Raw genomic sequence first — 13,031 nt, 5'->3', positions numbered from 1 at the left:
GACTAAACAGGCAGTCGACTAATACATTGAAAAAATAAAACTGACAAACAAGCTAGTCAATTAGACCAGCTGGTAAGCTGGCCTCTGCTTGTAGAGCCATGTCCAGCCGGAGAGGCCTGGGCTGGGGCTCCTCGGTGGAACGGGTCCTTGGCCCTTGTCTTTGAGTCTGTTAATTCCCGAGACATTCCGTGGCTTCAGGGCTGATTTTTTTGGAGTTAATTGTTACCAGGCTGCATGGAACCCTCCCTGCTGCTGTGCACCGTGAGCATCTTGTGACTTGATCTGAGTCCACTCTATTTATTACTTTTATTTTACTTTAACATCTTGAGTTATTTTAAGAAAAGCATTAGGATTGTATGATGAAATAGCCTCAGTGGGTTTCTATTTGGGGGGGGGGACTGTCCCACAGAGAGGAGCCTGTAACTGACTCACAGGGGTTGGGGGGTGAGTGCCTGCCCAGGACGGGGCCCCGGCAGGAGACCCAGTGCCAGCTTTAGGGTCTTCAGCTGAACTCTCACCCGTCCCTTAGTGCTTACTTGCCCCTTCTGTCCCCTCTCCCCTCTTCCCACCTCCTCACCCCACCAAAGGCTGGAAAATGTCATTTTCCACCTTTCTAGTGCTCAGGGAAGAGCTGAATAAAAAGAAGCTAAAAACTAATTCATTTGTTCAGAAACATGGGAACCAGACCATAGGGTTACAGCATCCTGGCAGGAGTCAGCAAGGAAAAGAACCCAAGGTGCTTGTTGTCCCACCTCTTTCCATCTCTTCTGTGACTTTTTATCTGAATGCACAGACCACTAGCTTTTTCCAACATATATTCTGTGGGGTCAGGCTGAGGACTCAGGAGTTCTGACTAGGAACTCCAGGGCAAGGAATTAAAAGTTCACAGAGGTGCTTCATTCAGCGGACACCGGCAGGGCATCAGTCATGCCGGGTGCCTCAGGGTTACGAGCCCCACCGCTGTTCACTGGGCTCTCACTGTGTGCCTGGCTGGATGCCAAGCACTTCATAAGCATTATCTCACCTCACCCTCACAGCCGCTGTTAAACGAGGAAACAGAGGTTCAGGGAGGTTAAGTCACTTGCCCACACACAGCAGGTAAATGACAGAATTTGGACCCAGTCAGAAAGAACTGGGTCCAAATAACATATAACCTTATTATATGGTTATACTCAGCCATTGACTTACTCACTATATTATATGGCTGAGTATGAATAAGATATGGCTCCTGCCTCCAGACTCTCACAGTTTAAGAAGGAGTTATAAGCTATAAATAAGTCAGCCATGCTAGTGCTGAATTACTCACGCCGTTAAGTCTGGAAGTTTTGAAACTTTATTGAGTGTCCGCACTGGGTCACACACCGTGCTGGGGACTGGGAACTGAAAGATTATTAAAATAATAGAATATAGTCATTTTTCTTAGATGCTCACATCCCAGTGGGAAGATGTGGGCATATGTGATTAACTCCAGCATGACAGGCTCAATACTAGAACAGTCATATGCACAGAGGGAACAGGAAATTAACTCTGCTTCTGAGAGGCGGAAACCCATTGCTGAGAGGCCCCTGCAGGCCCTCCTTTGTGCTTTAGGGACCTCCTTCTCCTCCTGGCCCCTGGCATGGAGCTGCCCAAGCAGGCAGGGTTTCACACTGCGTGCTGCCTGCGGTCAGGGGTCGGGTGTGCAGGGAGAAAATTGTAAAAATGCCAAAGTGGCATCAGTCTCTCAGGACCCCTGGGTCGAACCCACCTTGGCTGCCCATGGCTCATGGCCAGTCTGATGTGAGTGGCTCCCAGTTTCCCACTTCAGAAGAATGGAAAGAAGAGGGCTGGCTGTCAGAGGGGTTTGGCGACCCGCCTGACTCTCCTGATGGAGAGTAGAGCCAGGTTCTCACCGGTCAGTCTGTTTCCTTTCAGTTGTCTCCATCAGAATTGGGGGGCTGGTGCTAAGTCTTAAGACTTGATGGATTCTCTGCACATGAGCAATTACAACATAACCCTGGTACTGGGCTGTGTTCATGGAACCAAGGCAGAAGCTGAGCCTCCTAGGATCCAGGAGGGAGGCACAAACCTAGAGCTGGGAGTGCCCAGAGAGGACCTCAGAGAGCCCGTGGCAATAAGCTTGCTGACTGCTGCCCGCAGCAGACAGAAGATTCCATGTGGTGTCTGAGCGCAGAACTGAGAGGCTCAGGCTGAGCAATTGTGAATGCAAATGAGGCTCTTTGCAGCCCCTTCCCGGCAGGTGGCAGGACCCAAAGAGGAAGTGCTCTTAGGCAAGCAGGGTGGGAGTGCAGGAGAAGAGGATGTGCTGTGGTCCAGCTGCCCCCGAGCTCAGGGCTTCCTGGAAGGGGCGGGCACGGGTACCTGCTGCTCTTGGCGGAGGACTGGGCTGCTGGTCTCTCTGCAGCTGCACGGGGCCTGCGAGTGGGGCAGGGTCTTTGGTTTGTTTACAAAGTCAAATGTGGCTTCTAAAAAAAAAAAAAAACAACAGTTCCTCTCTTCTTCTGTGAAGCAAATGCACTTGGACCCGGTAGCTACTCTAGACACAGGAATTACCTGGAAAGGAAATGCCCGGCTCTTCTAACTATGCCTCTCTGCAGCCCACGTGGAAACTCCCGCACGGAGGAGCGGTTACCATCCACTGTTCGTTGGTGCTTGCGCCCTGTCAACAGCGGAGGCCTGTTACTTAGCTCGGGGTCGGCTCCAGGCACTGGGCTGGGGCTTTGCAGGGACCATTCTATTAGTCCCCAAACAACCTGATGGGACAGGGTCTATCCTTGATCCCGTCCTGTGCTGTGCTGGCCAATATTTTACAACCGGGGAGGCCGGGGAAGTCCTGATGTGTAGCTTTGTAGCCGTCCCCACTTCCCGTGGTGTAAATACTCCCGCCACGGCCCCATTCAAGCTACCAACTTGCAGTCACTGAAAGCAGAGTTGGGAAAATGCAGAAAGGTCTCCGTCCATTTGCTTAACAAGTGTGAATTAGCGGAACGTCTCTCTCCAGGTTAGCAGTACGATTCTCCGTAGGGGGGGTCCCCAGGGACTGGGTCCCTCCCAGGGACTGAGTGTGTTGGGGTTTGCTGTGCCCCAGGGGCCCAGTGAAGCTGAGAACTTCAAGGCTCAGCTATTCCTGTCCTGTCAGGAAGGTCCCACCCAGAGGGCTGCCAGCGCCGGGTCGGGAGACCCTGATGGAGGTGAGGAAGAGCACGAGCAGCCACAGCAGCGAGCTGGGTGCTAGACGCCCGGCTGAGACGTGCCACGCAGTCGGCCTCCTTGTGAATGGAGGGCAGCTCGCCTGACTGTTCTCACATGCACGTAGTTTTCGTTAGTATTGTGTAAATGTGTCCTTTGCAAACTGAGCCTGCTTTGAATTTCCAGATAAATTTCCAGAAGCAGAATGACTGGGGTAAAGGGTATGGACATTTGAATGCCCTTGAGGTAGGTTAGTCGAGTTGTTCTCTGAAGGCCGCACTAACTCTCAGGGTCTTTGTTCTGAGAAAGAAAAGATGGACATTTCAGTAAACCAGCTGGCCCGCCCGGTGAGGTGGGGCATGGCGGTGGTTATCAGTCGTTCTGCGTTTTGTATGAGGAGCTCACAGATTTGGATGACAGAATCCTTAGCTCAGTGACCCTCAGACTGTGTCCCTGGACAGCAGGGTCTGCATTACCTGGGGACTTGTCAGAAATGCCAGACCTCAGGCCACGGCCCAGACCTGCTGAATCAGATTCTGGAGTGTGTGCTACCAAGCCTTCCGGGGGTGCCAATGTCTGTCAAAGCTTGGGAACCAGGGCCTTAGAAAGATGACTGGGAGGTGCTTCTAGGCAGATGGAGCCAAGCAGGAAAGGCACAATACCACTGGGGGCTCCGGAACTCAGAGCGGCTGGGTCATGCAGACCTGACCGAAGTGGAGGAGGCAAAGGAGGGGGCAGGAGGGGAGGGGACTTTAGGGACCAGAACAGAGCATGACTCTGACTCGAGACTCTTCATGGAGGCAGACAAGGAGCAGAGTCAACGACAAGGGTGTGTTGGTATGAAAGGGTGGTATTAAGAGTGAACACTTGCCAGCATTTATGGAGTGCTTACTGTATACCCAAGGCTTTACATACACCACCCATCTAAACCTCACAGCCAGGAGAGTAGTCATTACCCCCATTTTACTCATGAGGAAAGTGAGGACGAGGAAGTTAAGAAACCTGCTCCACGTTACACAAGGAAAGCGGCCAAGCCGATCTCACCCTGGGTCACTGACCCTTGACCCTGGGTCCCACTCTTGACCCTTGACCCCTGACCAGGCTACACTGCAGCTTGGAGAGGGAAGAGATTGGTGGCGTTCCTAGTTTGGGCCATTGGGAGAAAGGGATGCTGAGGTTTTGAAGACTTAGATTGTTCAGTAAGGAAAGAGGATGGCGAAGGGGTAATTAACACTCTAGGATCACCTACCGGGTACATGTGGTTTCTCAGTAAACTCTTACATTACCCTCATGTACCGATGCTGAAACTGGGTGTAGGAGAAGCCAGATAACTTGCCTGTCTGCACTGCTTCTAAGAGGTATGTGGAGGTTCAAGCTCAGGTCTGTCTGCCCTCCTAGCCCAGGCTCCGCCCCCCTGCCATGCTACCTGCAGTTAAGAGCTGCCATTTTTTGCGCTCTTGCCCCGTGCCTGGGTGTCTCCTACACTAGCTCCTGTAATGCTCACAGCAGTTCCCAACATGGGCTGTGTCATCCCCATTGAACAGATGTGGAAGCCGAGACCCAGAGAGGCTGGGTGCCTCCCCTAAGTGAGCAGGTCAGTTAGGTGGTGGCGGGAGGCACTTCTCTTGTTCACCGCACGTCTCTGGCTCTTCACTCTCTGGGACATCGTAGGTCTGCACTTCCTCACCCCTGGCTCTGGAAAATGATGTGAAAATGACAAGTGTCATGGGTCAGTTGTAGGCAGAAGCTGTAGAGCAGGAGTGACGTTGGCTGCATTCTTTCCCGTGCTGCGGCCTCCTCGGTGAAGCAGGGGGCGTGATGGTGCCTCCCTCAGCCTGGGGTTTGAGGGAGGAGTCACAGGGGAGCACCCCAGCCCACCTGCAGGGAACATGTGGGCAGAGGAGCGGTGAACTTTTGCTGTTTTAAGCCCCTGAGATGTTGGGATGGTCCCTTCGGCCTCACCTAGCCCATCCTGACCCACCCAGGGGCGGTGCTGGGGTCTGGATGCACTTTGTCTGCCTTTCAGGTGCAATTCTCCTGTCAGCAAGTAGCACCTCTACTCACACCTTCAGAGCTCAGTGATCTTAAGAGTAAAAAAGAGCTAAAAGGCCGCCTTTGTCTTCTTTTCAGTGGCTCAAAATGATGCTCCCAGTTTTTGCCCTCCAGTGGCCCTGCCTCCCCTCACAGAGAAAGGTAAGTTCCTTGTGTCCTTCATCTCTCGGGTGTCCCCTTGACTCTCTTCTTTCTCCTTACTGTGGTCCAGTAGTTCATAGCTCACACGACACTCTCACACTCATTAACTCGAGCTCCTGTGCTTACACACGTGCCCAGGGAGGGCAAACACTGGCACCACGGCCATGTCACAGATGAGGATAAGTGACTCCTGGCAGTGAAATGACTTGGCCACATATTGCAGCCGATGGGAAAGCTGAGTGGGACGTGAGCCCAGTCCTCCTGATTTCACCTGTCGCAGAATGACTGGACCTGTGCAACCCAGGGCCATGTCAAGGATTGTGGTATTTGTGGTCCCAAAGTGAAAGAAGTCAGCTCCTCTATGTGCAAGAGTTGGGAGGTCACAGCCATGAGCACGCTGGGTGGCACAGTGACATCTAAGTCTGGGCCCTGGTCCCAAACCCAGGAGAACAGCCCAGGCGGAGGCAGCTCTCCCCTCTTGCACTTGGCACCGTCCCCACCACCATGCGCCCCGTCTGGGCAGCAGGAAATGCGGGGCGTGGGCACCGTGGGGCCAAGCTGGATGCACCGAATTACATGTCCCTTTTCTGCCTCCCCTCAGTCAGGAAATGAGAGGCTCTGGTCATTCCTGTCCTGTGACGTGGTGTCTGAGGGGCTCTAGACGTCTGTCATTATGGTCCTGGCTGACGTGACAGAATGTAGCTCGTGTAGGAAGGAATCATTTATGGCTGAGGCTGGGCTGAAAGTATAAATGTTCTCCACTGTGTTATCACCTCCTGCACTCAGTTAAAGGAGCTAACTTTGGAGGTCATGTGTGTGTGTGTGTTTCCTGAGCATTCTATACAGAACATGTAACATCTGAGCACTTAGAGAATTCATGTCCAAGACCTGAGGTCTAGACACTCTACATAAATGATCTGCTGTTAGCTTCCCGCAGAACAGTGAGGTAGGAGTCATCCTTGCCATGTCACAGATGGTGGACGTGGGACTTAGAGAGAAGTGAATGCACCTGAGGCCAAACAGAGAACACGGATCTGAGTCAGACTCTGGTCGCAATTGATTCTGAGATTTATTGACATAATGTACAAGCAGCTGAAATGATCAAATAGTCCCCCCAGATTTACAGTTGAAAAACAGTAGTTGCCTGTCTCATCGTTACCCACCTGCCATTCCCACTCCCAGAGGCCACCACGTTCAACTCTTTTAGCTGTTTTTTTCTTATCCTGGCTTCTATGTTTCTCAAAAGTATGTGAATCCTGCTCTCCTTTGACTTGTCAGTCTTGGAAGTAACTGTTGAGTTCCTGCCTTGCCAGATGAGGACTTAGAACTCTCTTTTATCTTCCCTTTAACAGTTCCCCATACTTCATCCTCAAAATCTGGTCATATCAAGACTCAGGGTTGACACAACAGTGAGTCCTGCATCGGACGGCCATGTGAATATGGCTCCCGGGGGCGCCCACTGTAGTTCACAGCAAACTCCTGCTGTTAATACCAACGCCATGCACGGGGCTCCTCAGTGGATGCTCTGGTCTTCAGCCTACGTTCACCCTGCCTTCCGTGGTACCTTGTGCATCTTGGGCTTCCCAGGGGATCCAGGGGACAACTGATTCATGTCCATCCTCTGTTCTGTAGGTGCCTGGAACACTAGTCATTCCACACTGCGTGTCCACCCGCACATGTCCCTCTCCACATCTTCATCTAAAAATTTCTTGAAATCCCTTCTCTGCTGTTTGCTTATCCCCTTTGGTATTTTTGTTTGTTTTTTTTATCTCTGCATTGAGACTTTATTCCTTCACTTCATTTTGTAGGGATTTGTGGAGGGAGAGAAGAGACATGTGTCACATTTAATGAAAGACAATGAGATAGTATTTTTGGAAGCTTTTCAACATTTAATGGAGATTTCATTTTGTCCTCAGCACTGTGCTAAGCATTTGATCTTCACACAAACCTCAAGAGACAGATCCTATTTTTAACATTTATTAGTTATAGAAAATTCAAACAATGCAGAAATACAGAAGGAAAAAAAAATCACAGAATGGTTTAGAAGTTACTCCATGTCAGTTAATTTATTTACTGATATATTTCCTAATCTTAGACTTTTCTGTATGGTCTAAAGTGATTGCAAATTCTCTACAGTGCTACATTTTTGGTTTTTACCTAATATTGCATCCTGTGTATATTTCTAAATTATTACATATGTCTAAATCATACTTGCCATGCGTGCATATATTCATTCATTCATTCATTACTCTCCCCATCTGGTGATGAAGAAACAAGTCACAACAGTGCAGTGATCAGCAACAGTTGTCATATTAGACACAGTGCAGTTCACTCACCCACTCCTCTGTCTCTGGTAGTTGATGGTTTTTGACTCTTCATCGTTATGAAAGTACCACGAGAAGACCTGGGTGCATAAAGCTCTTTCCAATGTCCACATTATTTCCTGGGGGCACCTTCTCCAAAGCAGAATTATTGGGTTTGAAAACTCTAGATCTTAAGCCCCTAGGTTTGTATTGTCGAATTTGTCACAAACAGTTGTTTGTAGTTGCATACTTACTAGCGTGAATCAAAGTGGGGTTTTTTTTTATCACGTACTTAGAATCCTTAAGTATTATTACTAAATAATATCACCTATTACATTTATGGGTGGAGAAAGCTGTGATGCCTAATGTGTAATGCATACTGTTAGACAGAAATCAGCCAAAGCATAAGCCTCTTCAGGTGATTTCGCAACTCGTCCACTCTGGACTTGCTAAAATTTGTATTTCTGAGACTTGAATTACCAACAAAAGGAAAAAAAAAAGGTGTAGAATTCCACATTTCCCTTCACACAGACACACACACACACACACACACACACACACGAGTCTGTTTTTAAATGTGCCTTTGACAAGTGTGATTTGAAAGCAGGAGAGATGCCGGAGCTGGAATTCCATCTGTGCTTAGAGCTCCCAAGTTGGAACTAAGAGTTTGAGCATGTTCCTTTGATGTGAGTCAGAGGCAGGACACTGCTCTGCCTTCAGGGCATCGGTATGTCCCTGTGATTCTGACCCAGATGCCGTGTGTGCATGTGTGTGCATGTAGACACCAAGTGTGTGTAAAACCCTCATCTTTATGCACTTTTTACTCAAGGAGAAAAGAAAGTATTTGTTAAATACCAAACATTTTATAAATCTATGAGCATAAATTTAATGCTCAAAGTTAAATGGTAAAAAGGTCTATTTTTCAAACAAGGAAATTGAATTTCTGTTAGGTTAAACCAAGCTGGGATTGGAACCCACATATATGTGGTCCCCCTCAGAGTTGGAGAAAAATATTTGGTTTGAGTTTCTGGAAAGGGTGACAGAGATGGACTTCCCAGTCCCAGACTGAAGACCTAAATTCTTGGCCTTGTTTCTTTGATGAGATCGTGTATGTAAGCTGCCCATTCAAATCCTCTTTGAAAATGGGATTCTGATGCGCCGATTGGCTGGTGGGGATGGTGAAACCGAAGATGACTTGTAAAATCTGACGGGCCTGTCTTGGGTACACACTGTGTGCTAGAGGTTACTCTAAGTGTTTGGTTTATATTGCTCCAGAGAAAGCTCTTAACATATGAACAGGCTCTAAGATGGCAGCAATTTGTCAAATGAGCCTTTCAGAATGTCTTTCTGGAGAGAGCAATTTGCATGTGCAAAGGCCCAGGGGTACAAAACAGCCTGGGGCATTCAGACATTGGAACCGGTTTGATATGGTTGTCGGCAGGCTAATGCAGAAGATGAGCAGTAGAGAAATGCTGTGGCTTGAGCCCATATGAGGCTTTGTACCTGGTTTAGAACTGGGCCTTGGCAGGCTCTCTTGGGAGCACTAGGGCAGGCACCTACAGAGAGGCATGTGATGGCAAAGCAGATCATCTTTCACTTAAGTTTAGTTCAGTTCAGTAAATATGTATTTTGGACACTGGATTCTGAATTGTCACTTATGTTCTAAAAAGGTATTGTGCTGGGGTTGGACGTCTTGATTGCAAAGACAGGATCCTGCATTCTAATTAGGAGAAAGGCACAGGAAGAAAGAATTTAAGGAGAGGAGCCACCTCCCACAGTGAAGTTACTTCCAGGTGGCAGTGGGAGGCACCCTCAAATTCCCCACAGTTTGGGAGTGCTCCCCCTGCACATCACGACCTGTCTGGGCCATAAGGGCCAGTGAGCAGCTGTCAGATGGCCAGGAGGGGGTGGGGCGGCCTGAACAGAGGGCAGTGCGTGGGCAGAACCCCAAGGCACGTGCTGGCACGGCACATGCAGGGAAATATGGGGGGTTCAGGACTGCAGGGCCAGCGAGGGGCAGCAGGGAGGATGGACAGGGGATGGGGGCCAAAAATCCCAGTGCCTTGAGTACCACAAATCCTTGAAGGATTTTAAGCAGTTCCAGAATGAGTTTTAAAATGACCCTAAAGCTCTCCCTCCGGGCTGTGGGGAACAGGCGCTAGTGCAGGGACAAGCTGCTTTTTGAGAAAATGACGACAGTCGTGTCATCTGTGTGCAGAGTGCCATTTTACTCTCTTTAGGGAAAAAGTGTGTGTGTATTTTAAGCAGGCAAAACAGTAAAGATGCTATTTCTTAGAAAATGCCTGTTGCTTCCTCAAAGTCCCACAACAACCAGCCCAGAGGGATGCTCAGGGTTAGTGTGTGTTCTTTTCAGGTGCCGGAGCCTGCCTGTAGGATGCCCAGTCTCCCCTCTCCTGCAGGCTGAACGTGGGGTCTTCTGAGGGCTCATTCCCAGGGTAACGGACATTTTGCTTGTCATCTACTATTTCAGAAGCTCTTCTCTGACAGGTGCCCCCAAAACAAACTGAGTGTTTAGATTGCATGCCAGAGGACAACACAATATGTGTCCTTAGACATTTGTATGTGTAATCTAAGTATATTTCACCCAAGGAACTTCAAAATGCCTTTCAGAAAACTCCCCAGCCCTTGACTGTGAGCACAAGCTGCTACCAGCAGATGGGGGCTGTGGGGGAGGCTGCGGTTGAGAGGGTGCGAGGTGCTGCTGAGAAAGATGGCCTGTGAAAGCTTGCCCTGCTCAGGCCTCGGAACCTAGGCGGAGCCGAGCGACAAAGCCTGAATACAGGTTGGATGGAGGCAGAAGCGGCCGCACCAGCAGTCTTTTGGGGACACGCGAATGTCGTCAGTCAACTTTGCTTTGCTTCTGTCCTCCTTCCCGGCTGTGTCGGTGGGCGATGGAATTCAGCTGATCTTTTCTGCAAGTGTTTTCCATTAAGCTGAGACACAGCCGTGTGATCCAAAAAAATGTCACCCCTGGCAGGGAGCGTGCACATCGTCTAATCGAGGGAAACGTGGGGCTGTTCTGGGGCGGCAGGGGGCTTTGAAGTCTGTCTGCCCAGCTGCCAGCGGGCTCCATCGCTCCACCACTCAGCACTCTGGGGCCAGACTGCTCAGCTTCCTGATGCCTCAGCTGGCCTCTGTCAAGTGAGGATGATGGGGAAAAATAAGAAAGACCCACCCAGGAGCCTTGTGTTGAAGAATAAGTCAAGTGCAAGGAGCAGCACAGACCCTGGGGGCTCGAGAACTGTCAGCAATAATTCCCAAGTCCAGCCCCACCTTTTTACAGAGGAGGAAACTAAAGCAGCAAGAGAGAGGATGACTCTCCCAGGTTACAGCCAGTTAAGGCCAGAGCTATAAACGCATAAATGTTTACATTCCTATGTATCGACTGAATATGCCAATCACTGTGCTGAGAGCATTCCATAATTTAATCCCCACAGCTGCCTTATGAGGTGTGCCCCATTATGTCCATTTTCTAGATTTGGAAACTGAGGGCCAGAGACGCCCAAAGTCACATGAATGAATGAATGGTAGAGCTGGGATTCAAACCCAATCTGAATCCAAACCCAGAGTCTCCCCACTGAAGATGCTGACCGTGGCTGGCTGGGTTCTCCAAGAATCAGACTCTGAGATGGAATTCAGTGTGCAGGTTATTTTTCAGGGAACAGTATCAAGAGGAGTGGGAGAGGGAGAATGAAGGGCAGATGGAGAGTTGAGCCTCCCTGCAGCCCTAGTGGAGGCCTCAGCTGAACTCTAGGGATGCTGCGGCAGTCTTCAAAATTGTTACGACCTCCCCTTGGTGACTCATTGATATGGGCTGCCCTGAGACAGGCCGTGACCTCCTGGGGGGATCCAGCAGCTGGGGGAGAGCCCTTCACTCCTGAAGGGGGGTCTTGAGGACATCACAGCCTGCACCACAGGGGCGTCAAACTTTAATAATCTCATCCAGGGCACATTTGAGGGTGGAATGGATGCTATGAAAAGCTGTGTGGGCTGTCTTTTTTTTAAACATTTAATAGGACCCATTTTCTTTTTTTTTTAATTGAAGTATAGTCAGTTTACAGTGTTATGTTTGTTGAAAGAATGAATAAATGGATGGCGATCACATGAATGGATTTGAAACCACATGGGATCCAGGAATCCTATCTTTGCCATTCCTTAGGTACGTGAACTTGACCAGTTTAAAGGATATTTGCAAGTCTCAGTTGCCTCACCTGTAAATGGAGATGATGGTGTCTTCAAAGAGGTTGTTACTAAGCTTGAAAGAGATATTATATGTAAAATTGCTGCACCCAATGCCTGGTGAAGGTTGGCCTAGATTAGGTCCAGCACTGTCAGTTCTAAGGGATCCTTTTCACAGACAATCTTTGTGAATGCTGCCTCTGCTATTGTACAGTGTACAACCTGCACAGCTGTACCTAGCGTGCCTGGGAGGCGTTTGATTGATGTTTGCTGAATATTTGTTTCTTAAACCTTTGTTAGGTCTTTGGGAATGGAGAAGACAAGTTATCTACCTTGATAACTTCCTTCCCAGACAGCACCAGTTCTGTACCTGGTTCATCAAGGATTTGTTCAGTCAAAATTTGAGAGAGAGCCAAGAGGAAAATATGCCAACCTGGGACCTACCTTCTTTTTAAACATAATATGTTCCCCAAGAACGTTCACATTTTAGCAATGAGTAAACCAGAAAGGTTTCATTTTTAAGACTGGAAATTCAGACCATTTGACAAGCGTTTGAGGGGAATACTTTAGACAGATCACCCTTCCTAGGGCCTCTCAAATATTCTAGTGAATATACTGTGAATTAAATCACCCCTGAATGCAACCCATCAACAGTGGTAGATTTCCTTTAGTTTTATGAATTATAACAATTTTAACTGTTGATTAAATGGTAATACTATGTTACCAGTGGCTAGCGCTACCCAAAGTTTTTTTTGGAATAATTTTTTATGATCCTTTGGTCATTCTTCATTGATTGTCCTCCACTGTCGAGTCTGTGCTGACTTCTCTGACCTCCTTGGTGAAACTGAGTTTGATTTATCAAGAAAGCAGTCGCCTTTCCTCCGCATGAGCAAAGTCCAGGAGGTGAGAGGAGCCTAGAGCAGGAGAGACCGAGAGGGAAGGCTTTAGTGTGGATGGAGCATCAGGTGTCATGGGAAGGACAGTGGGGGACACAGTGGAGGTGATGGAGTCAGAGGACGGAGGAAGAAGGCATTGGTTATCCCACTGCGATGGAGTGAGGTGAAGATTGAGCTCCCCGTCGCTGGAATATTCAAGCATGTTGGAGATTTCCTCACTGCGTGAGCGGGTGGCTTAAATGGCCTCTAA

The 13,031-nt window shown here is 49.0% G+C and overlaps 1 protein-coding gene across 2 annotated transcripts in view; it reads left to right on the top strand.

Moving 5' to 3' along the window:
* The window catches only part of TG (thyroglobulin), a 203,803-nt gene that overhangs the window by 76,602 nt on the left and 114,170 nt on the right, over nucleotides 1–13,031 (top strand). For both annotated transcript variants that reach the window (XM_064476826.1, XM_064476825.1), the window contains one exon: nucleotides 5,320–5,382. In XM_064476826.1, the coding sequence (XP_064332896.1) occupies nucleotides 5,320–5,382 (63 nt within the window). The remainder of the gene's footprint in view (nucleotides 1–5,319; nucleotides 5,383–13,031) is intronic.

This window comes from Camelus dromedarius, chromosome 20 (assembly GCF_036321535.1).
Source record: "Camelus dromedarius isolate mCamDro1 chromosome 20, mCamDro1.pat, whole genome shotgun sequence".
NCBI classification, from domain to species: Eukaryota; Metazoa; Chordata; class Mammalia; order Artiodactyla; family Camelidae; genus Camelus; species Camelus dromedarius.
This window is presented reverse-complemented; position numbering and strand designations above follow the sequence as displayed.